This window comes from Orcinus orca, chromosome 9 (genome assembly GCF_937001465.1).
Source record: "Orcinus orca chromosome 9, mOrcOrc1.1, whole genome shotgun sequence".
Taxonomy (NCBI): domain Eukaryota; kingdom Metazoa; phylum Chordata; class Mammalia; order Artiodactyla; family Delphinidae; genus Orcinus; species Orcinus orca.
This window is the reverse complement of record NC_064567.1, coordinates 63976207-64003009: the sequence shown is the minus strand read 5'-3', so window position 1 is coordinate 64003009 and position 26803 is coordinate 63976207. Positions and strand designations below refer to the sequence as shown.

The 26803-nt window shown below is 32.3% G+C and overlaps 1 protein-coding gene across 7 annotated transcripts in view; it reads right to left on the bottom strand.

Moving 5' to 3' along the window:
• The window catches only part of PHF14 (PHD finger protein 14), a 200089-nt gene that overhangs the window by 70286 nt on the left and 103000 nt on the right, over positions 1–26803 (bottom strand). For 3 of the 7 annotated variants that reach the window (XM_012531520.3, XM_033420421.2, XM_033420418.2), the window contains exon 17: positions 165–282. In XM_012531520.3, coding sequence (XP_012386974.1) covers positions 165–282 — 118 coding nt within the window. Of the gene's footprint in view, positions 1–164; positions 283–1041; positions 1072–8087; positions 9227–26803 lie in introns of those variants that run through there. The other 4 variants (XM_004265545.3, XM_049714815.1, XM_033420416.2 and 1 more) reach the window with 3 other exon arrangements.

The following is a 26803-nucleotide window of genomic DNA, read 5'->3' as shown; positions in this document are numbered from 1 at the left end:
TTTAAGGGCAATAAAATCATCAAGGCAATATATTCTTAAAGTGCATAAATTGTTGGTCCTTCATATTCCAATTCTCCTTAAAGTTAGGAAGCCATTGGTGAGATACAGAAAAGCTATCAAAATAAAGGGAAACAACACTTTTTCTTATAAGTTTCTCCCCTTACCTTAGAAGATGAAGAATCACACTCCTGACATATCCATCCATAGCCTGTTTGTTTAGGAGACTTTTTCAAAGGAGGATCCAAACAACCAAAATGGTAGCACAGTCTACATTCATCACACCTGCAGGGTAAACAGATTTATACTATATTTAAATAATATTAAAAAACACTTTTTTTTCAGAGAAAAACAGCAAACTACTGTATATTTCAACTGTAACACTGTTAATTCTATCCTTAGCTGACAAGATTATTAAATTAATGTTTATGAAAAAGACAATCTAAACCTGAAATAAATGCTTTAGGAAAAACAAAATACCAAAACAATAAAATAAACAAAACAAATATCATTCAGAACATTTTGATAGTAGAAATGTTAACAGCATAGGAATAAATTTATGTGTATAACCCTATGTGTTCAAAACTAACAAACATTAACATTTTCAATTTTGAACTTCAATAATAATCACTTGCCCATTAGATGGTTTTAAAACTAATATAAGATACATATAATTCAAGATTATGAATTCAATCTAACATATTGTGATTATTTAAAAAAACTTTTAAATCTAATGAATTCTACTAGGCTACACTAAGCTTAATTCTATACAATTGATATACCTCATCACTCTCTTTCTCTAAGTTAAGGTAGATTGTAAATAAAATTTCTAATGTGTATAGCATGCTAACATAATCTACAGCAAATAAAAACCATTCTAAGAGTTTATTTTCTAAAATATAAATTTTCTCAAAAATTTACCTGTCACTTTCAGTGCAATTGGTTTTTCAAAGTACCTCTTAGTACATTTTAAAGCTTATTAACAAATGTTTTGACAGTGTCTTTGCCACCTATGATGTACAAAATCTAAGAAAACTATCATACCTATTCTTCGTTTCAGACAATCTCATCCTGCTGACAATGAAGAAAGATCTGTATTATTTCAGTGTTTTTTAAAAAGAATTTTGCATCAGTTGGAATAACAAGACCAAAATTTAACAACAAATAACAAAGATGTATACATTTTATAGAAAGGGTTATATTCCTCTTATTCTTTGTGCTATTTTTTTGTAAGTTAAAAAAAATAATACTTTCTCCAAACCAATCTGTCACATTCTCTTTATATATACTCTTACTGATTTAAACCTAAAAAGTTGAGGAATCCATAACTAAGAAAGCAAGGAGGATATTTTATAGGACATATATTACTTAAAGTACAAAATTACTCTTAAATAACTTTTATTAGAAAAAAAGGAGAAGGCGTTATTGTGATAAACAACATGCAAAGAAAAGCAATTTATTTTCACAATAAAGGGAACTATAAATCTACATTTATAGTAAAAATTTCATGTCATTCTATAAAACCCAATCTCCCAAAGACCCATTTCAGAAATCAAAAGTTTCAGAAAGTTTAGCAACTTAGCTAAGTTATTCAGGTATACAGAAGTTTAAAACACAATTATATATCTTAAGTTTAGGCACTCCTTCCTCTACAACTTCCTTCTCATAAACCAAATAAACTTATGTACTTTTCCAAAAACCTTCACTTAGACTCAAGAGATGGACTTGAATAAAAATGTTTACTATAATAATTCTAGCTATACAAAAAAATCAAATCAAATAGTAATAACAAACAGTACTTTATTTACTGTGCCAATATTATAAATAAAACATCCAAAAATATATTTAAAAGCACTTAAACTGTTTAAATACCTGTTGTTCTAGTATTAAGAAAAATAATAGATAATATATAGCTAACATAAAACATTACATAAAACTAAATGGCAAGCCCACAAAATTTTGTTCTTCTCAATTCAACTTATTTACCCTTCAATAGTTAAAATTCCAATTACATTAAACACATAGTTAGAGGACCCTTCAGCGTATAAGCATTTATGAGTTATGATGAGAAGGTTGAGATTTCTAGTTAGCTGAGGGCGTAGTCCTTCAAGCATGGAAAATAGTATTTCAGTCATCTTTAATGGGAAATTTAAAGAGAATCACATTCTTTGCTTCATCAAGAAAATCCATTAAATATAATTTACTCTATCTTTATCATTCCAGGGTCACAAGTATGAGTAATAGATGCTGCTACATGTCTAACAATGTGACAGCCTTTTGTGTTTGGACATGAATATCATCAGTCTGCTGTTCTGTTTGAATTCTTGTATTCAACTTTTATAGGTCCTCCTCACTTGCTTAAAAAATATCAGTCACTACTTTCTGATATTGTCAGTGTCATCTGTCTAAGCAGCATTTCTCCGACAATAATTCACTGTGGATTCAGAAACCAGATCACTGGACATAAGACTATGCAAATTGACAGTTTATAAAAACATGAAAATGAGGACTACTAAGTACATGGACTCAATTTGGGTTAACTATAGTCTTTTTTGCTTAACTTAGGGTTTTTAAGCAAGTTCAGATTGCCAATAACCTGGGCTTTTGATAAGTGAAGAGTTATAGTATTAATGCTTTCCTAGTTCATATCAAATTACAACCTAATTACTACATATTTACTTTATAAGTCTGTGCCATAATAACTTGCAAATTATGGTTTCTAGTGTACAACTAGAGTCAAACACTATGATGAATATAAAGGTGAATAATAATTCATTACCTTTTACCTTCATGTACTAAGATGGTTCTTGCTGGTGTGTGTGCGTGTGTGTGTATGTATTATGTATATGTACATATATATATTTCAAGCTAATAAATTAAGAACAAGTTTGCTACACTGATATAGTTCAAATTTGTAGCTGATTTCAACTAACTGTAAACTCAAGTTATCTTTCAGCTCAATAATAAATGCAAAAGGGAAAAGAAAGACTTTATATGCTATATTTGTTAGAAGATAATGTTGAAGTATATGCCATTTGGAAGTGACCTAATCCTTACTGATTCCTTCATTAGTTATACTTTTTAGAATGACTTAGTCTACACATGGAACTCATGTATTAGTGATGGGTTCCAGAGGAAAGGAAGAATCTGCTTGATAGAATCAGGGGTGATATGGAAGTTCTCTCAAGTTATAGCTCACTCAGCAGTAAATAAAAACTGTAATTCCAAGACTAAGCAGCAGAAAGGAGTAGTTAATACACTTAGTAACTGCCAAAATCCAGGAGAGGAAAAAAGAAAATGAAAAAGAAAAAGAAATAACCCAATCTTGAAATCAATAACTCTGTTAATAAACAAACATATAAATATTAGCCTTTTCTAAAAACGACTAAAATTATTTCCATATGGAAAAAATATAGTTGTTTCTACACTAAAATATTTAATTGAATAAATCTATAGCTTCGTGTGCTGGTAACAAAAATATCCTGAGTGATACAAGGGAACTCCAGCAGAATTTGCAAGAATTAATTCACCATAGACAAACGTAAGGAATGCCATTAAGAACCCTAGAAATCAAAGAACAATTTAGATGGTAAAAATAGTAAATTATTTATTTCATGCACACACACACCATTTTGTAAACTTTAGCAAATTTTGTCAGCCAACAAATTATGGCTAAGTTACAAATATAGGTCATTTTAAAAACTCAAAAATCAGAAGCTCGTATGGATCTGCAATCATTCTGCTACCTAAAAGCTGAAATAGAGTTGAAGTAGTTATTGATCAAATTATTATTTATGACCTCTACATCTACTTCTTACACATACTTGGAAATACGTAATTACAACACATAATATAGTACATATTTAATGTATCAAAATAATAAATCTTGTGCAAAGCAGTCACTGACCCACAAAAGCTGTGATATAACACAATATACTTTATTAAATAACACAAATGTCTATGTAATAAAAACGGACTATTATACCAATAGCACATATATTAAATAGGAAGACAATGTCTTAAATTAAAAAATATAAAACTAACCTATAAAGATACACTATGTTTTTTAATAAAATGCAAACTGGATGCTTAAAGAATATCCTCTAAACATCTAATAAAACTGTACACATTAACATATTATGGGACATTCTAAAATTACAATTGTGAGATAAGATAAATCCCATTTATAAGAAAAGGAAACCTCATTGTTTAATTAGATTTTTACTAAATACAACTTCCTAGGCATCAGATTCATAATGGATACAGATGTCAATAATAAAGCAGCTATATGTATATGGTCTTTTACACATTCATTTAACAAAATGCAGTGACCAAATAAACATAGTTCTATATGTATTTAAAATACTTACTTAGATATGGTTAAGTATAGCACCCTAGACATAAAAGAGGAAGAAAATGATTTATGTTCCTATGTCCTATGATCCATGGGAGCAATCAGTCATGTGTTTATCTGATTACTGAGAATATACACACAAGTAAAAAGAAACAACTTATTTATTTCTGTCTACACCTAAGAGACAGGCCAGTGTTCCAAAGGGTTTCTTAAATTCCCTTAATTTCCAATTGATAATTTCACTAGAAGAGTACACTAAATAACTACTTTTCAAAACTAACCAAAAAAAAGGTGTACCTCCTATATATATAATTTATAGCCAGATGATTAGCTAAATTTCATGAAGAAGAGAAATCCGTAACATGGACTTGAAAAGTAATGTACATGTTTTATGACCAGGTTGATCCATAATCACAGATATTTTTTATGGCAATGAACATTTGGTTTAGGTCCCTTCCAAGTCTATATACAGTAAAATAAAGAACCAACCTTGAAAATATATACTGTTACATCCATTTAATTAAAAAAAACAAAAAACTCACAACTAAATATCAAGAGAATAGATGGGTTGGATTTTCTTACTTTTTCATCATTTCTATGCAAAAATTCTATAGAAGAATGACCAAAAGAATTGGTCTTAATATTACTTACATAAAATCTTACTAGCAACTGAAACACCTACACAAATGTATTAACCAGTAGTGACAGACTCTTTCATTGAACAGTAGCAAATTCAATTATTCCTTTTAACAGATGGAGAAAATGCAGGTTTGTGGCCCATGAGTTAAATCACTTTTAAAATACAAGCTTGCAAAAAATTCTGCATTCTACAAATATTAGAATAACATTTAATATCAATAAAGGCAAACTTTATTCCTTTTTACAACACTTTTAGTGCAAATCACCTATATGAGCATTTTCAAAATAATTAGAAAATGTCTTTTATATGATATTTCACAAATAAAGGCTAATGTGGAGGTCTTGAACATATTTTCATTAATGTCACTATAGACTCTCATCACATGCAATAATGAATGAATGAGTGGTAGGAAAGACAAAAATATTCTGTAAAGTATATTAACTGGAAAAAATATTTGGATAATTATTGAAATCCAAATTCATGTTTAATGATCACTTAAATAATGGGATCAATTCAGTTAGCTACATCTGCAGTAGTCAAGTTACAAGATTAAAAGTGAAAGGCAAAACTAAAACATGAAATAAAAGAATTCATATAAAAATACACAATAAGGTCAAGTACCTCTTCACAGCATGAGAGAATGATTAGACATTTTCATACCTGAAACACATCTGCTTTGTTCTTTAATAAACTGATCTCCATCTGCTCATGCCCTTGGAAATTTTTCAGCAGTACAACCCGCTGTGCTCAAGCCCCACATAACTTTGTATTTCCCTGCTCATAATTAACTAATTATTCTCTAATCAATAGTGTAGATCGTGATTTTACAATGTAAATCAGATAAATGAGATAATGGCTGGAGGTCAGTCTCATTTTATTCACAAAGCCCAGCATGAACATCCAGTTTCATTATATCCTATGTACCTGAACAGCAGTGAATCTTACAGCAGGCCTGCAGAAAGTCTTAAGACTGTGTACTGGGAGAAAGAGGTCTATATGTTTATTTAAAAAAAAAAAAGTATTTGCAAAGCATGTCTATCTCAGAAATATTTTTAATTGCAATCCTTAGTATTATGTAAATTGATAAAGTGTTGACTGGGTAGGAAAAAATTTCTGCCTTCATATGCCATGCAACTCTAAAGCTGAGTCTCTTAAACAAGTTTTAATTGTCAAAATGATTTCAGAAAGTTTAAAGAAAAATTAGTAATGTTAGTATTCCATTCTGCTAGAGAGTCCTTCTGAATTCCTTGAATAGATTTTGGTGAAATATTAATAAAATATTCCCATACTGAGAATCAAGTAAAACAGTGCTAAGTTTTGTCAAATAAAAAACATTAAGAGTTTAAAAAGAGTGATCTAGTAAGTAATAGGATGTAAAAACAGGGAAATAGGATAATGAGTGTGAATATTCTTATTATTTATTGGTCAGTGATCTATTTTTAACATTATAATTGTAAAATCAGATAAACACTCAAGAAACACGAATAACAATGATATATAAATGATAAATAAATTTCATTTACAAACAAAATGGATAAAGGTTAAGGCTAAATTTGTTTTCATGTTAAACATAATCCTAATTTCAAATCTTTTCCTAACAAAGGAATTAGTGAATTATGGACAAAGGCTATGTTCCTTGATTAATTTCTGTACCTAAAATGGTGCTGTGTCCAAAATAGGTATAAAATAAACACCTGTTTAACTAAACTTATGTATAATAAAGAAGTTATACTCTATGTGCTATAAACTACTATAATCTCTTTTACCTAGAAACAAGTATTTTTGAAAATTTAAGGGCCCTTTTAACAAGATTAAAGCCACATTCAATCAATCAATGTCAACCACAATACCATGATTCTTTTCAAAATATTATACACAAATGGTTCTCAAAGGATGTCCCTGGCCAGCTTCAGCATCACTTGGGAACTTTTAGAAATGCAGATTTTCAGGCCTCATCCCAGACCCACTTAATCAGAAACTGCAGGGAGAAGTAAGAGGGAGGAAAATGAGGAGGAAAATGAGGAGGGGAGTAGGTGAGCGATCTGCTTTTAAACAAATCCTTGATTCTGATGTACTATAAAGTTTGAGAACCACTGCTATATATACTGCCATGTCATTCTTCTTGTAGTTCAGAGTTATTTATTTTACTTCTTGATATTTCAGTGTTTTTTTCTTTCCCTATCATGCGACAAATAACCATCATTTACCTGTCGGACTGCTTTCTCTTATACATGTATGTAAAATATGAACTATTTAGTGTATATTCTCTTGATATACACATTAATATCTCCTTTGAATAACAACTGGACCAATTACAGAAAAGGGTTAATTTTGTACCATGGAAATATGAGAGTGTCTAGGAGATTATTAGGAGAAAGTGTTTCATTCTACTCTCTTCAAAAGTTCTACTCCAAATACACATTTGCAGGACCAATGATCTTATGAATATTATGTGGTTTATATTCGTGATGTGTGACAAAGATTCTTAGGGCTAGCACCAAATATGGAACCACATATCCACCACCGAACAGTAAGATGGAGAATGATGATAATATGGTATTCTAAATAGAACCAGGTGGAAAGGACTTTGATTAATAGTGTCACCAAAACCACAAGGTTTAATGATTTTTCAAAAAAATCTAAAATAAAATGACCACTAGTAATATCTTACCATATATCAAAGGAGAGTCAGGTCCAAATGCACTAGCATATTCTTTTTTAAGGAAATGGCAATCTGACATTTTTCTTAAAATCAGCTGCAGTTCAGCAATAGTAATAACTACCAACTTTTTCTTAAGCTTATGCAGTGATAAATAATGAATTCTTTTTCTAAAAAAAAAAAAGCCTACTGGTTTTGCTACAGGTTATTAATATTTTTCCTCCAATGTTAGGTCTTTCAATAAGTTAATAATCTCAGTTTATACATATTTTATATACATACTGCTTTTATTAAATATCCAATAATATGGTTCCTTAGTATAACTAAAGATTACTAGCATACAGCAACTTTATATTTACACTTGCTTTTAATTATCTATAACATTTCCTACTCTATTCCTAATGTTTGAACTATTTTCAATGCCACTATACCTGAAAAGATGTCCCAAACCACATTTATAAATCAGGAAATTCCAAGAGACATGTTGACAATTTACATGTATATATGTATTTCAATTTCAGCAAACAGTCTCTTCTAAATCAGTTCAAGATGAAGTGATGAAATATTCAACATATTTCTGTCGTTGATTTAAGACTTGTTCATTAAAGCTTGAAGACCAAATTTTAATTCTGTAAACCTTTGGAAAGATACAAATGTTGATGAAGATCTTTCAGTTGGCAGGCTGTATAGTCAAAAGCTTTGTATCTCTCTCCTTATTTTGTAACCTCATACTTAAGGTTGAGAAAAATAAAATTATACTGAACAGAGAAAGTTTGTATTGAATCAATAAAGAGTGAATATATTTGGTTATTACTAAAAAATATCTAGAGATCAACACAGATATATTATTTACAAGCTTAAAATCTGAAGTTGCAAAAACTGCATGCTACTAATATTAGTGCTTTCACACTAGAACTAATGAGTCAAAACTAGAATGGCATACGCTTTCACAAGTCTTTCACTTTTGCTGAATATTATAAATAGAAGTAACATTTAATATAGTCTACAGTTGTTTCCCAATGCAGTATTTCATATATGAATATATGTATTAAGTTGGATGAAACAGAATAGCAGACTAATGGAATGCATTATCTTTCTTGTTTGTTACTAGATTTGTTCAACAACAAGTAGCACATTGCATGTAAGTCCCACAGGCTTCAGTAACTCTTAAGTAAGTCCAAATACTGTCTATCATTTGCCAAAGAAGCAAGAGGGGAAGACATTACTTAATAGGACAATTCTGACAAGACATCATCTAGTATTTTTCAACAATGCACATATCAAATGTTTCTGATTAGTGCAAAAGAAAAAAAGGAGAAAAAAATCCACACAGGCAAATTAACTGCCTTGTCAGTCCAAGTAACAAACCAATCAATTACATTCTATCCAAACCTGACAAGCAAAGGCAACTTTTTGCAGTGATAAGCTTATGGGAAAGACAAGATAGCTGTTCTCCTTTACTTTATATACTCTATTGAGAGTGTTATCCACATTTTTAAAATCACACTTATAAAAGAGGTTTCCAGGATTGCCTCCGAGGATGAGCTGTGGCAGAGTTGGGTCTCATGAAGGGTATCTACACAGTAAAGTGATAAGAAAAGAACATTAACATTTAAAGATCACAGCAGCTCTGCACTATGTCTTATGAAACACACTAACAATACCATAGTAGATTCAAATAACATATGATCTGGTCCAAAGAGACAGATGCCCTAAACCTAAATGCCATGATCTTGTAAAGGTTCTTACTAGTTGAAATGGAACTATTTCATCATTTGAAACACTGAGTTGCCTCTTGTATTATTATTACTTTTAGTTGTCACAATAAATCTATCTTAGTAAAACGAAAAAGAAAATATAAAAATGATGAGGGGTTTGTATTTATATAAGCAAACATGTAATTTGGTTAATAGATGCTTTAAATAATAGCAGTTTGCTATTTTTTCATCAAATATGGCAAGTTAACAATGCTTGAGAAAGCATGCAATATACTGAAAACAAGCACACCTAATCAGTACATTACAGGAGTGGTTCTACTCAAGTACAGAGTCTCAGGGAGGAAATATTCAGATGATACTTATTCCCTGGGCCTATACTTGCCTTCCTTTTTTTAAAGACTATATTGGAAACGTTTGCTTACAATTATGAAAAGTATATCCCTAGCTAGCTATTTTAGTAGATTTGTGCAACAAAAGTAACAGAGAATACACCTCACTGTAAAGACCTGGTCATTGATTATAAAACACTAATTTTGGCCAAATTTTCAAGTCATTCACTTGCATTTATTTTTCAAAACTTTCTTTAGTTTTTCTTATATTTATTTCCCTACCGACGCATTTTCAGAGGAGAAATTTTAGATGCCTGGTGATGAGAAGTAACTTTCTTTTTGATTGTGGAAAACAAAATTTTATCATTTCCTTCAGATATTTACATCTGTGCAGATGAGATTAAATTACCAACTAGTCACACAGTATAGAAAAAGTTCATTTCAATATTTAAGTATTAGAGAGATGTGTTTAATGCTTCTAAGTTCTACTGAGAAAAAGAAAGTGAAAAGTGGCACAATCACAGATAAATAAAGCACTACTATGCCATCGATGAGCTACCATGCCAAAATGAATAAACTCCAAAGAAAGGAAAAATAAAATTGTACAAGAAAAAAAGAATATAACGTGAAACATAGTTTTCAGAGACATGTACTTATCAGCATATGAGAAGTAAACAGAAAGAACAGAATTCCCTCGTTGAGTAACAAGGAAATAGATAGGAAGAGCTGAATTCCCTTGCTAAATAGTCACATGTGCTAACTTTTCTCAGTGCTTCAGGCTCCAAGTGATGAAATGTAAGCACATTCTAAATCTGATATCCTGAGAAGTGCTTTGCCTGCAGGTTAAGCACTACTAGATAAGCAAAATGAAAGAGGAAGCAACCACATCATTTACCACAGAAGTACATTTAAGTTTTAATTACATGCACAAACGATAGAGAGTAGCAGACAACCCAAAGATTCATTTGTAGTTAACACTGATAGGAATTTAAATATATATTGGGTTGGCCAAAAAATTCGTTTGGTTTTAAGTAAAAATAAAAGACATTTTTCATTTTCACCAAGAATTTTATTGAACGATTCACTAACTGAATGAACTTTTTGGCCAACCCAATAGATACATTAGATGTCACAGAAATCTGCTTTAAATTCTAATTAAATCTAAATTTAACTTTGAAAAAAACTGAAAAGCTCTAACTAGTATTCTTCCATCCTAAAATTTCACTTGATATTCAGAGTAAGCAACATGACTTGTCTTGGCTGCTACCGTCTTAGGACAAAAGACTACTATGTGGTCTTTTATATCAGAGTTCAAGTCTTGGCTTTCTATTTATTCCATATGCTTCTAATAAGCTTACTTACAAATTAATGTAGAAAAAAGGGAATTAACTATTTTCAAAGGGCTTCCCTGATGCAAGCACCAATGGTCTGTTATCCTGTATAGTTGGATGCCTACCAAGAAAAAGCACCTACTTTTGCCCCAATGAAGTCAAATATGCTAAAGGAGCACAGTTTGGTGAGCGGTATGCCTAATGATTAGAGCATTAGCAACACAGTCAAGACTGCCTAGACTCAAAACTCTAACTCTACCACTTCCTAGCTGTATGATCTTGAACAAGGAATACTTCTCAATTTCCTCACCCATAAGATAGGGATAAAATCAATATCTGTGTAATGGAGTTTCCTTGAGGATTACATGAGATCAACTATACAAAGCATTAGCACATTGGCCCTTAATAAGCACTCTATAAATCTCAGCAACTAATATGAACAACAGTAAATTTATCAAACACTAGTAGTATTTAATGGAAGGAAAAAAACTGTATTCTAATATATAACAATTTATAGAACAGAATTTCAATATATAATTGGAATAATTTCTATTTCATGATGCTTAGTGCCTCTGTACCTCAGTTACCTAATCTCCAAAATGGAGATGGCCATACCTCAGAGGACTGTTGTTAAAAACTGAATGAGATAATACACTTAGAAAGCAGAGAATAGAGCCTGGGATATAGTAAGCATCTAACACTAGCATTATTTTAATTTCCAGTTCATACAGACTTTTAACATGTCTATGGGGTTCAATTAAAATGTTAAAAATATGAGATTCTTATACATTATTACCTAGATATCAAAATTCATCATCAACTCCAAAATTTATATCCAATCTTATCTACAAATTCTAATTCCATTAATATGTCTATTTTATATGTCTGAAACTATAAAAAACCAACACAGATCAAAACCTTGTTATAGGAGGAACAGATTTAACAGGATGTTTCAAAATAAAAAAGAAAGAAAAACCAGAAAACAATATAGTTGGTTTCTAATACTAGAAGCTGGATTATGCTTGTTTTATATGATTCCAAGGATTGAAATTATTAAGAAGAGATATGTTAGCTCACTTGGAGAAAGAAATTGCCAGTGGTCAGAGCTGCCTCAAGAGGGAATGGGTTACTTATACACTTCTATCCCTGGCAGTAGCTTTTTCCCTGTGGCTTTAGTAGTGATACTGAGCAGATGATTCAAGTGTCAAAGAATAGTGAGATCCTTTTCAGAACTGTATTGTATTAATACTTGTTTTGAAATTGCTTTGAGTTACAAAAGTTACAAAATCTGGGGAAAAATTGAGGTTGATGCCTTCACTTTATAGATGAGAAAATGACTATCATGGTAACTTAATTCAAGGTCATTCATCTAGCCAGTAGCAGAACTATGGGTGGAGTCCCAGTCTTTCTTAACAATAGATAATCCCTTTTGTGTAAGTTAACAAGTTAACAATATTACCACATTGCAATAGAAAATGAGTTTGAAATTACAAAAAATAAATTTTACAGAAAAATAAATGAGTGAAATGAGAAATATTTCATTGCTATATATGCTAGAAATTATGATGTTTACTACTCTAAAACTGCATACTCCAGAAATACCACACTTCACTATGTAATTAATGGTTACCATGTTCAGGCTTCTGTTTTCTTTAAATACAATTTACTTGTCTATAATGCATTTATTTTAAAGAGAAAAAGAAAATTTAAAAATTCAAACACTGATAATGTAACATAAAAATATTTATAAATCACACTAAGTTACTTAAAGGTTTAATGTTTTAATATAGATATGAAAATCAAAGAATGTCATACATTGAATATTAAATGTGTGAAGCAGGTTAGCTATTCCACATGTCTAACAAATCATCAAATTAACTTAATTATAAAGGAAAAAAATATACTGAATAAACATTTTCTTTTCAATCCAAATTTTATCAGAATACCACCTTAATAAGACAGATTCAGTGGCAGCTTGTCTACTTTCATTATCCAAATATAAATATTTTGAATATTAAACATCTCTTTTCCAATTTTTACTAATAGAAAAGCATTCTTAAAATGTAACTTCTAAGTTGTTTCCTTCACAAGACCCAGTTTATTTTCTAATTTCCTCTTTAGAATCTAATCTCTTCATGATGTACGATACAGCATCAATTTAGTTCTAAAGACATTAACTAAAATCATTGATCACTGCTTTTTATAAAGCCAGGTCTAGGGCATAACGGGAACACTCTTAGTGTTAGGGATGGCCAAGTAACTCCTAAGAACAGTGGTATAAAGCATTTAATTTTAAATTTTAGACTCCTTTACCCTGAATGGTTCAGTAAATGTTCAAGACAGCCTTGGAATAATTGTATTTGGAGAATAAAGAACAGCTGGGCTCAACAGAAAATGAAGAAGCAGGAGAATGCATGGCCTGCTCTGAAAGTTAGGGAGGATTCTGGTAGAATTTCTTTAATGACTGGAGTTTGGGTTTAGGCCATTTAATCAGGCAAGAGAAGAACCCAGAAGGTTGGAGGAATCAAGATACATTAGAGCTACAGAAAGCAGTTATACTCTAGCAATAAAAAATGTGGACAGCCAAGGCAAAGAGAGTGGGATCCAAGGAGGCCTAATCAGAAGTGAGAAACATAGAAAGAAGGCAAGAGGAAACACTGAAGCAGCTAAGGTGTACAGAATAACATCACAGAGAACAGTGTAGACACTGAGAAAGGTCTTAAGTAAGCCGAAAAAATGGGAAAAAAAGAAATGGAGATCAAGAAACGTTATGATGGAAAATGGTTCCCCAATTACTCTGATATTTTTAGTTTTCAAATAATGCACAGCAGGTATATATTTTAAACTTTTTGAACACAATTATTAAAATTATATGAATAAAAGTAAATATACTAAGATGCTATAAGATCATAGTAATTCAAACTTTTTTTATATTTTTGATTTTTTGTAAGTATATTTTTATAACAAAATTTTTTAAATATACATGAAAATTTCACTTACCTGCCTTTAAATTTTAATTAATAGACTTTATTTTTTAGAAGTTTTAGATTTACAGAAAAATTGAGCACATATACTCCCCCCCTTCCCCCCACCACATCTCCCTTTAAATTTAAATTTAAATGTTAAAGTCTTCATTTTCACATCATGGTGCCTTTGATAGATCAGGGGTAGAGAAAAATGAAGGCAAAGAATGCCAGAAAGACAGAAATAGAGGAAGAGACAAATATGCCAAGATCTGGGAGTGTTCACACTTCACTGATTCTTATTCAGTGTGATGATATTGAAAAAATTGCTGAGTTACATGCAATGGGGATAAACAATGAACTTGAGAATGTGAAAGAAAGGGAGACTTTCAGATGAGGATTAAGCCAGCCTTAACTCTGCCTCTGCCAAACTCTACTCCACAGATTTAGAACCTACTGATTCAGAATCTCCAAGAATAATTTTATGATCGTTGTTGTTTGTAATTCTTCCTATGGGTAACTTGCCTCTCTAGCCAAGCTGAGAACCACTATCTTAAAGCTTCAGCTAAAGGGCTTCTGGAACAAAGCAGTGGTTCTCAGAGTATGGTCCCCGAATCATCAGAATGAGCAACAGCTGAGAATTTATTACAAATACAAATTCTTGGGCACCACTCCAGAGCGTCCAAAGCAGAAATTCTGTGGTTTAATAAGCCTTTCCGGTGATTTCAATGTACCCTAAAGATTAAGAGCCTTAAAGTAGACTAAATTCAGCTGCTGTGAAGAAATCACAAAGAAAGAGGCATAGAAACAAAAGCTAAAAAAAATAAAGGGAGGTAGGAGACAAATTACAAATATTCCAGTTGACATTCAACTAAGCACAGACAAATATTATTTGTACACATAAATACTGTGGTCACCAAAACAAAGCTTTAAAAAAAACCCCACAGAATAGTAAACAATCTCATCTTGAGGATCTCCTATGAGATAATTCAATTTCTCTGGACTCAGCCTGTGGTCCAACTAAACCAAGGACATCTACCCAATTCTTTCAGTTCCTCTGTTCTTATGGAACATGATTCCTTACCAGACCTTCAGAGACACAGAGACACAGTCATTTACTTAAAGTAAAGGTAGGAAAATTAGGATTGGATACTTGAGTTGTACAGAACAGATCTGTAACAGTTACTAGATCTATTTCCAGGGTTTGGATTCCTCTCTGTATTTATAATCACATAACTTTAAGTGCATTCTGAAAATTTCTACTTCAATAACTCCTAAAAAGAAACCTCACAATTCCCTATGATGTCATTCACCTATTGTATTTGTCTCCAAAAAATAAATATAGCCACTAATCTTTCTGTTATTGGTATCACCATTCTTTCAAATTAGTTACCTTAAAGTCGGATAGTTTGGTTTAACACTCCCCTTTCTTCCTTGCCTCCTCATTTTCGTTAATTATCTGCTGTAACTTCTACTGTGAACTTACGTCTCCTGAATCTACTGAATCCTTTCCATTTATTTTTCCATCAGTCTAAGTTCTAGGCCCCCAAATTGGTCTATCTCCAGCTGCCCATTCCTTCATCACACAGGCCACCACAATATCAATCTCCTAAAGGACTATTCTCCCTATTATCTCTTACCTTCAATAAATCCCCATTACGACTCTTAAAATCTTTAGACTGAATCCAGGCCCCAATCTACCTTTAACCTACATTACAAATGACTCCAAGGATCCCACGCTATTTCTTTATTCATATTCATTCTCTTGAAGGATTTGGTACCTCCCATCTCAATCTTCTGAAACCTGCTCATACATACTTCAAGATGCAACTCAAATTTCTCCTTGGTTTACATAAGATTTCTCCCTCATCCTTTTAGGAATATTCCCATCATCCTCTAAATTCTGATGTCTCTTATATACCTTCCATATAACAGTTTGATGTATGAATAAATAAATGCATTTTAATATCCTTAATAAATATTGAATAGTTTAGAAAATAAATTTGATGAGAATAAACATAGGAATCTTATTTTTAAAAAAATAGGGAGAAAATAGATTCTATACTTTCTTTACAAATGAAAGCGTCAAAAGCACAGTCAAATAAATTTTTGGTCAGAGTGCTCAAGGCTCTCACTACATGAAACTCAACTTTCCTTTTAAAAAGATCTACATTTACAGGTCATGTCACAACAAGGTTCTTGATATAATCAGGCAATTTTTCAATTCTTTAATAATTGACACCAATGAGTAAACGGACAAAAGAAATGGGTCTGGAAGATTCCAATCACTTAAAAAGAAAGTCATTGACTGATATAATTTCACTTGGATGTGACTGAACCCCACTTATTTAGTCTTTCCTAGGCCTATCTTCCTTGTGCAGCTGTCTGTGTCCATCTGATTTACTGAGTGCTACAGGGAGTGCCTAACAATTTCACTCAAAGCAGAAGTCCTCCTCCATTTGCTATTATTTGGAGAGAACATACTTAAAGAGTTACTTTTATGTAGTTCAATGTATCAAAACTGGCTAAATCACACTTAGGGCCCTTCATGTATTATCTTTGTACACACTTAGGGCCCTTCATGTATTATCTTTGACATATACACCCACACAATACATGAACAATATTATACTAAAGTCAAATCATACAGTTGTTTAATAGTATAGTCATGAGGTAATTTTTCTCAAACTTGCCTAAGTATTTTAAGAATATAGACATACATTAAGTACCTCATTAAAAACTGTTTCCAGAGTTCTGAATTTCAACTTTTAAAGAAACTATGGAGTATTCAGATAAGGTTCAGAGGAAAACTATAAAGAATTGTGTAACTGATAGAGTATCTATGAAAGAAAGGCTGTAGAACCTGGGTTATTCACTTCTTAATTTTCTTCCAAATTTCTTTCTTTACTTTCATTCACCAAAGAATTAAAGTAAGGGTGTAATAAAACAAACTTTGGTCAAATGACAACATACCCTTGCCTAGCATAGAATTAAATACCATAATAACCAATTTGGGTAAATGAGAAAAGGTATTGTTTTGGCAAAGGAACAAAGATCACAAGAACCTTTTCTCTTTCTTTTAAATATGCAGGGTTTTAAAATGAAAAAAAAAATCCTATTTAACAGTAAATGAATCTTTTGAAAATTCTGGCAATTTTCAGAAGATTCTGGTAATTATTTCACTTACTGTGTTCTAGTTTCTAACTCTAGTTCTATTAACTAATAAAGTCAGTATAAATCAAAATTGTAGTTGATAAAGATAAAAAAACAAGATGAAAACAATCTAATTCCAAATCTAACTTCTTTTTTTTTTTTTGGCCGCACTGCACGGCTTGAGGGATCTTAGTTCCCCAACCATGGATTGAACTCTGGCCACAGCAGTGCAAGCACCGAGTCCTAACCACTGGACTGCCAGGAAATTCCCCCAAATCTAATTCGTATCTTCGAGTACTACACGTTAAGAAGTGAAGTATAAAGGGCGCAATGTTATGTATATTTTATGTATACATATGTGTGTTCATATATATTTATATATAAAAGAAGAGTTATTCTTATTTACCAGTATAAAAAGAGGCTTAATGAGACTGAAAAGTTTGCCCACAGATAACATGTCTGGCTGATATCAATAAACCACACATCGTTACCAAAAATTATTTTCAGGGATTTAAGACCGCCAAACAACATCAGAACAAGAAGTAGGAAATTTATAAAGTGAGCAATTTTATACATGGGATATACTACTACTACTATAATGGGTGCAGAATTTAAAAAGATGTGACTGTGAAGATTAAAGGTCAAACAATGCATGAAGAATTAAGTTTTTTTGTACCACTTCCACTCAAGTGACCAGACTAAATGTCACAGAATAAAAGTAGCTACTGTCACAAAAGGGAAGTGTGGAAACCCAATGACATACAGTGACATGACACTGCAAAAGTTATTTCCAGTATTTAAACAATGAAAAGACTTGTGCAGTTAATCCAGAAGGAGCTATATTCTCTAAAACTAAAATGACAACTAAAATGATGAACAGTCCAGATACTAGACTAAAAGTGTTAAAAAGTATAAACATTTCATTAAAACTAATAATACTGTTAATAGGGCATGTAAGGACACAATTGTGCACTATAATAGTCTCTTTAAAAAGAGTAGGATTATTGTAAGGACTTAATAACACAGAACCTGTAGAAACAGTATGATAATGAATGCTGAAGTCAAGAGGTCTGGGTCCTAAACCTAATTCACACTAACCAAGTGATCTTTTACAAACTATCCATCCAAAGAATTACGGAAAGATTACAGTATGCCAAATTTTATCCCAGCACTTGAGATATAAGTATAACTCTTCATTAAATTCACAGTCTGATGGAGGGGTCAAGTGAACAAAAGTGTAAGACTCTGAATAGGAGAGATTCAATACAGAGTGGTAAGTATTATTAGCATAGAGGCCTATATAAACTGCCAATGAAGCATATCAGGTAGACACACTATCTTGCTTGATGAGTAGGAGAGAGCAGTTGAGGAAAGGATTAACAAAACAAAACAAAAAAGATTAACAGAGGATTAAAGCAAGTGTTAAAAGGTAAGTAGGAATTTATCAGGGAGAGAATATGTGGGGTAAAATTTGATGCAGAAGGAAAGTACAGAGGAATTTTTAAGAAGAGTATGTCAGAAAATCCACATAGTTTGGTAGGTTGGAGTTAAGATTACTTGTTGGATAAAAGTGACAGGGAACACCTCTTCTACTGTACTGTTATGAAAAGAGAGGGAAGGGTGGTGGAAGAGAGATGCCTATGGATATCAATAAGGTTATATGTAAGTTACAGGTTCCATGTCAGAAAGTTTAGGCATTTCTGTCTGATGGCTTCTGTTTCCTATGTGAAGCAGGAGACGAGGTCATTTGTTAAATATGAAGAAGGAAGAGAAAAGGTGATGAAATAAGGAGCATGAGAAGAATGGAAATAGGTGCTGTCAGGAATGAAGGTTCAAGTTGCACATCAAAAAACAAAGCAAACAAATAAAAAAAAAAAGATAAAGAAAGAATCACAGTGTCTTTTATTGCTGTGGAATTACCCCAGAAGCCAAATTAGAAATTCTCAACCTGTTAATAATTTTCTTTCAGATTAAAATGGAAAGGAGATCCAGACCATTAAAATTATAAAACAAAGTACAGTCTTATTTCCTCTACTCTGACTAAAATTAGATTATGACTTAGTCAGATCTAACTTAACTGACTCTGCATTGCCCAAGCAGTTAAAATTAGCAAAAATTAATGGTAAACATACATATTTTCAGATTAAAGATAATTCAGATTTCAATGAAGTAGGTACTATCCTTAGAAACACAAGAGGAATGTTAAGGGTAATAAAACTCATTTAAGACTTTAAATATATCTTAACTCATAGAACAATACAGCCATGAAGAAAAAAATGAACTGAATTACTACACAAACTATAATAAAACAAAGTATGACAAAAACTACTATCCCGATCTATTGGGTGGGCCAAAAGTTTCATTTGTTTTTTTCCATAAGATGGCTCTAGTAGCACTTAGTTGTTTTTAATTTCATTCGAAACAATTTTGTTAGAGTGTATGTGACCGCTGTCATATCAGCTTGCATTTAAAAAAAAAGACTTATCAAAATTGGTGAATTTTTGTGTAGCCATTTTAACGCTGAAGATGGAAGGAAAAAACCCCAACATTTTAAGCATATTATGCTTTATTATTTCAAGAAAGGTAAAAATGCAACTGAAACACAAAACAAGATTTGTGCATTGTAGGGAGAATGTGCTGTGACTGACTGAATGTGTCAAAAGTAGTTTGTGAAGTTTCGTGCTGGAGATTTCTCGCTGGACGATGCTCCATGGTCGGGTAGATCAGTTGAAGTTGACAGTGATCAAATTGAGACATTAACTGAGAACAATCAACGTTATACCATGCAAGAGATAGCCGACATACTCAAAATTTCCAAATCAAGCATTGAAAATCATCTGTACCAGCTTGGTTATGTTCATCACTTTGATGTTTGGGCTGCACATAAGTTAAGCGAAAAAAACCTTGACCGTATTTCCACATGCAATTCTCTACTTAAATGTAATGAAAACGTTCCGTTTTTAGAACAAATTGTGATGGGCAATGAAAAGTGGATACTGTATGATAATGTGGAATGGAAGAGATCGTGGCGCAAGGAAAATGAACCACCACCAACCACACCGAAGGCCGGTCTTCATCCAAAGAAGGTGATGTTGTGTATATATGATGGGAGTGGAAGGGAGTCCTCTATTATGAGCTCCTTCTGGAAAACCAAAGGATTAATTCCAGCAAGTACCACTCCCAATTAGACCAACTGAAAGTAGCACTTGTCGAAAAGCGTCCAGATTTAGTCAACAGAAAACGCATAATCTTCCAGCAGGATAACGCAAGACCACATGCTTCTTTGATGACCAGGCAAAAACTGCTACAGCTTGGGTGGGAAGTTCTGATTCATCCACCGTATTCACCAGACATTGCATCTTCAGATTTCAATTTATTTAGGTCTGTACAAAATTCTCTTAATGGAAAAAATTTTGATTCCCTGGAAGACTGTAAAAGGCACCTGGAACAGTTCTTTGCTCAAAAAGATAAAAAGTTTTGGGAAGATGGAATTATGAAGTTGCCTGAAAAACGGCAGAGGGTAGTGGAACAAAAGGGTGAATATGCTGGTCAATAAACTTCCTGGCAAAAATGAAAAATGTGTCTTTTATTTTTACTTAAAAAACCGAGGGCACTTTTTGGCCAACCCAATAAATAAGGCTTTGACATTTTGTACATAAAAATAACGTAACTAAGCCAAGTTACCACTAATATCTGATGACTGTTACTCTAAAATATTAAATACGAATGCCTTTAATTAAAATCTGTAGATTCTCTATTCTCTACAGTTATGTAAAGGGCATACCATGTCATAAGCATGGAGCCTGGGACTGGGAATATTAAAATTAACTTAATTATTAAGATATGGTACTTATACACTAAGAATCATGGGTGGAACAAGAAATATAGACTAAATATAAATGACTGAGAAGCCCTCATTCCAGAGAAAAACAGGCGATCATTTTAGATAAGAGCAAGTTAAAGTTAAAGCAAGATGGCATGAAACTAACAGGAAAGTTTTAGGAAGGAGAACTAGGTTATCTGGAGCTGTGAATAACTGAAATGAAGATAAAAAGACGGGGGTCAGGTTTGGAGGGCCTTAGAAGCCATGTTTTAAACTCTGGATTTACCTTGTAAGAAATGAGAAGCTTCTAGACAAATTTAAGTACAACATGAACAAATTCTTTATACAACTAGATGGAGACTGGTGACATTCAAACTAGTAAAGGTGCTGGTTACTGTAATAGACTAAGAGGGAGTTAATGAAGGCATATAACTTCTATTTCTATTCATTTAATCCTCACAGCAATTCCATGGATAGGAGTGATTACTCTTCCCAGTTTATAAATGAGGAAACTAAGGCACAGAGAGAATATAACTAACTCAAAGTCAAAACTAATAACTACTGGCCGAGGATTTGAACCCAAATAATTTGGTTCCCAAATACAACTATTTGAACCACAGTTTTGCCACTGATAAGAACTAGAGTAAAACACTGAAACTATGAAAACCAAAAGTTTTAAGAAGGAACGTTGGTCACCAATGTTAAATGCTGAAATGAGACCAAATACGAAGAGTACATAGAAAATTAAAAGGCCATTGAATTTAGCAATTCAGAGTTTGCCAGTGACTTCTTCAATGAAAACAATAATTTTTGCCTCTGTAATCAACCACCAAACATATATTCAACTTCCTCAAGGTCCAATCACCAAACATGTATTCAACTTCCTCAAGGTCTGAAACACCATACAAAAGGTTACAACATTGACAAGTAGCTTCAACATGCTTGAAAATTTGCATTCTCAACACATAAAATTAACAAAATACAGTCTCTGTAAAACAAATTATGTTTTTAAATCAACAGAAGAATTTGACATATACTAGTAAAGCAAAATAACAGTTTTATATTATGCTAAGGCAAAAATGTAAAATAAATTATTTTTTAATGACATAGTAACTCAGATCTTTAAAAATATTTCAAGCAAAACTGCACAAAGATCATCTAAAGGGCAAAGACAAATAATATGCACTGCCTGCTTAAATAACGTATGAGATATTAGTTGGTTGTCATAATAACACATCATATTAGTTTTTAGACATAAATATCACAACATACAAAAATTAAAATTTCAATTTTGCAAAAAGTACCATCAGCAAGCAAAGTACAAACACACACACAAAATACCTGAAAGAAAAGATCTGCAACTTATACAAAGATATGTGATAAACTCATTTTTAAAAAAGAGAAAACATCTCAATAAATAAAGAGGCACAGGATGTGGAAAGACAACACATGGATGAGAAAATCCAGATAGCTAATCAATATATGAATAAACACTCAACCTCACAGGCAGTCACAAAATAAAATCAAAGTGTCAATTTCTACCCACCAGACTCTCAAAAAGTTATGCAATAACATCCTCACACAATCATGTCTATTGGGAAAAGAAATAACAGTATCCATTAAAATGTAAAATATGCATATACTTTGGTCTAGCAAACTCAGTTTGGGATAGAAATCAAACAGAAAAAACCCACGAATTTCTACTTATAGGGAAATACTACAATTAATTATGGCACATCCACATTATTTTGTAGCTATTTAAAAGACTGGCTTAGTTCTATATTTACTGAAAAAGTCCATTATGTTTTCTCAAGTTAAAAAAAACAAAAAACAAATTTCAGAGTAAAGCCTACAAAAGCTATAGAAGGGAGAGAGGGAGGAGGCCAGCCAATGGGCCCTGAATTTTTTGTTTGCACATAGAAGAAAGAAGTATGGATGAATATACACTAAACTATGTCTGTTACCCCAAATGGACAGGGTTTTGAGTAAGTAGGGTGAAAATAACATTCCTCTATACACTTTTTATTTTTTTTTTGGTACGCAGGCCTCTCACTGCTGTGGCCTCTCCCGTTGAGGAGCACAGGCTCCGGACGCGCAGGCTCAGCGGCCATGGCTCACGGGCCCAGCCGCTCCGCGGCATGTGGGATCCTCCTGCACTGGGGCACGAACCCATGTACCCCGCAATGGCAAGCGGACTCTCAACCACTGCGCCACCAGGGAAGCCCTACACTTATTAGTTAAGTGATTACAAACAACATATATTGCTTTGGTACTTAAAAAACAACCTGATAAATTAATAAATGCGTTCTAAATCCAGTATGACAGTATCTCCGAAATAAAAGGTTATCTGTATACGCAAAACATTTGTTTTACTAATGGTTTTTATTTTTTCCAGAATGTATGTGTACTGTATGTGTGTATATATTTTCTTCCTGAACATGTTTAAGTTTTGTAATTATTTTTAACTACATTTTTAGCAAATAGTAATAGCTATGGAAATAGCATCTTATAAAGTATCTTTTTATATCTTACTTATGTAACGTTACAATCCCAAAAAACAACCATAAATTGTGCTATTTTAGGTCAAATAATTCTGCACAGATCTCTGCTTGAAACTACCTACTGCCATAAAAGGACTTCCCATCTTCCTGAGTATGCTTACAAAGTCTCTTTTCTCTTCTGGAATGTCTTGCTCCATTCTTCCCTACTTACTTAAACCTACCCATTATTTTACAACTTCATTGGTTTTATTGCTTACCACTGTTTTTGTTTTGTTTTGTTTTGTTTGTTTTTTTCCCAATTATCTTTCCGGGTAATCCTATACTGAGTTCCCATTACGTGGGAATTTTCAGAAAACACATTATTTCTATGTAACAAATTTCTGTGGCTTTCTGGTCCTGATGATGGAGAGAGCGGGTGGGTGGTGGGACGGGGTCAGGGGGAGAGGAAGGGAAGGAGGAGAAAGGAAGAAGGAAGAGGGAAGGAGAGTGAGAGGAAGGGGAACAAAGGAAAAAAGGAAGAAAGAGAAAAAGGAAAGGAAAGAAAAATAAAGGTATTTGTTCAGTAAGGTATACTTTAATTATATCACTAACAAGCCCCTAAGTCACTTTTAGTTGAAAACATATATCCACACTGCATATTGTTCTGATTAGTTCTTTTGATCCAGGTAACAGTTTGAAGATAAAGAATTGTTGAACTCAATGTAAACCCTTCCATTTTGTGACATTTGGAAGAAAGAGCAGCAGAATTAAAGCACGTCAGGAAACTAAATATAATGGACACTTAACAGAGTTCATAAAGAGCGACAGTCTCCTGTTTAAAAAGTTAGTCAGCTGGGAAAAAGGGCATACTGAGTGAGAAATTCCAAGTCAAATTTCCATTTCTTTAGTTGAAATTGCACCTTTTATGAATATTCTTATAATCCTGGGGGATGGGGGGGACCAAAGTAGTGTTTAGTCAAACACTATCTGATGTATCTTTTTATCAAAAGTGAGATTTTAAGAAATATGTATTTGCAAAATAAATTCCCAAGTTTTTGTTTTTGTTTTTTAAATAATTGTGTGGCAGGGCCCATATCCAGGCACTCCATATTAACATTAAAACTGAAAGTCCAATGCTGCAAGTCTTACAAAATATATTTTGGCAAGGTTCTTTCTCTTTCTCAGCGTGTTTTCATAGGTGCAAAAAAGCTTTGTACTACTTTTATGTGGGACAACTTTATGACTTCATTCCCAATAGAAATGTGCCCTCTCAAAGTTAATAGGCATTGATCTTTTAGACCAGTGATATTCGTATTTTGTTTCTCTGTAAAATCAGCTCTAGTAATATACATCTAAAGTGACAATAAAAAGTAGGACACTTTCTGGGTTACATGCGATATGTGCAGTCTATGTAATTACTGAACAAAGCTTTCCTATTTATTGACATGTCATTTCTGATCAAGAGTTACTAGGAAGGAAAAAAGAAGAGGGGAGAACAATGGAGGAAAAAAATTAACTTTAAAGAACAAACAACATTGTTTTAAAGATATAATAAAACTAAATGATTTGTCTATCACAGTTAACATAAAATGTTAAGGGGTAAAAGCCATGTTCCTAAAACAAATTTAACTTATTTATTTTGAAAACAGATTCCTGTAATAGAATTCAGTGCTTGGTCACTCTTCCTCTACATTCCTATCCTAAACTTTGGTTTCTTTTTAATGAAAAAACGAGTCAGCAAAACAAAATGCCACCATTAAATCATTCTGCAACATTCTGTGTCAAAAATGTAATGGGAAATGCACACATCAAGGGAAAGGTTACTGTTCTGCCAGAACATCTTTTCACTTGGTTCATAGCTCATCCTTCTACATAACCGTGCAGGCACTACTGATGGTTTTCTCTCTCAGTTTAATGTGGCATTTGAAGGATTATGGCATTTTCAGGAAACCACAGTGCAGTGATTTTAGTGGTTATCTGACTGAAAGTGATACTGTGACTTAGAATAACTGTGCTGTTTATGTGCAATGATAAAAGTCAGCTACCAAGTCATTTCACAATGTCAACCTAATTCTTGATTGTGTATTTTCTTACAGGAGGTCAGTCTAGAAAGTGAGGCTGGAATTGGAGAAAACTCATTTTAAATGGGAGCCTGCTGTGTACATGTATACTATATTTAACTTTAAATCCTATTAACTGCATTGTAATAGGAAGAGCTAATTCAGAAATTGATAATACTAATTCCTTCCAATTTAGGATAAGTGTAATTGCTTCTTGAAACTGTTTCACAAAAAGGATTAAAATGAAGAATTAAAAGAAAAATTAAGAATTAAAATGAAAAGGAACCATACATCATACATGTAAACCTATTAGGAGCTATAAAGCTACAGCAAATATGAGATATGCTATAAATATCCAAATAGCATGTTATTATTATCTATAAATGTTTTAGTCTATTTAAAAGCTCAATCTATAATATTTTGTTTTACAGAGTTAAGAAGAAAAAAAACTTTTCAGATTGAAAGAAAACATTTTCTACTATAAACCATTCCTCACAAACCTATATCTCAATTAGTAAAAAATGAAAAGTGGCTGCCTTATAATTAACTCATATGTTTCTGGTAGGCTATGACCTATAAAGTATATAACTGAATTAAAATTAGAAAAAATATTATCAGTTAATACAATAAAAAATAGCACTGTTGGTGGGAGATTTATGCTGTAAATTATTCAGAATCCCAGAATTTCTTTCTCTTTTTCTTCATTCCTATGGTATAATAAAATCATAGAATGTGAAAATTAAAAAGGATTTTCAAATCAATCTAACACACTGCTCATTTTATGAGACAACTGGTTCCCAGAAAAGTTATCTGCATCCTCATGGTTGACACAGTCTTCAACCTCCCAATTTTAGCCCTATACCTTCCCCACCATTTTTCCTGGTTAGTTACCTAATTAAGTTGTCAAGTGAGGTTCATTTTTTGAGCCTATTAAGATAAATACTAAATGCACTACCACAAAAAAAAAGAGAGAGAAACTGTCCTTAATAAGCAAGAAAATTATATTCTTGGTTTTCCTAATTAACAACCTCTCCATATACGTCAACAACATTAAGTAGAAAAGTAGAGTTATACTAACAACACGTATCACATATAAAGAATAAGTGAATCAGGTGAAATGAGGGAAAAAATGAGGCTTGAAATCTTCTCATTTTTATCTTGAATCGTGAAATAGAGATAGAAATATGAAAGCATTGTTTAAATACAACAATGTTATAATACAGACACACACACACACACACACACACGCACGCATGTTTTAAAACCTGAACAAGATCACCCTAAGGTTATATAATT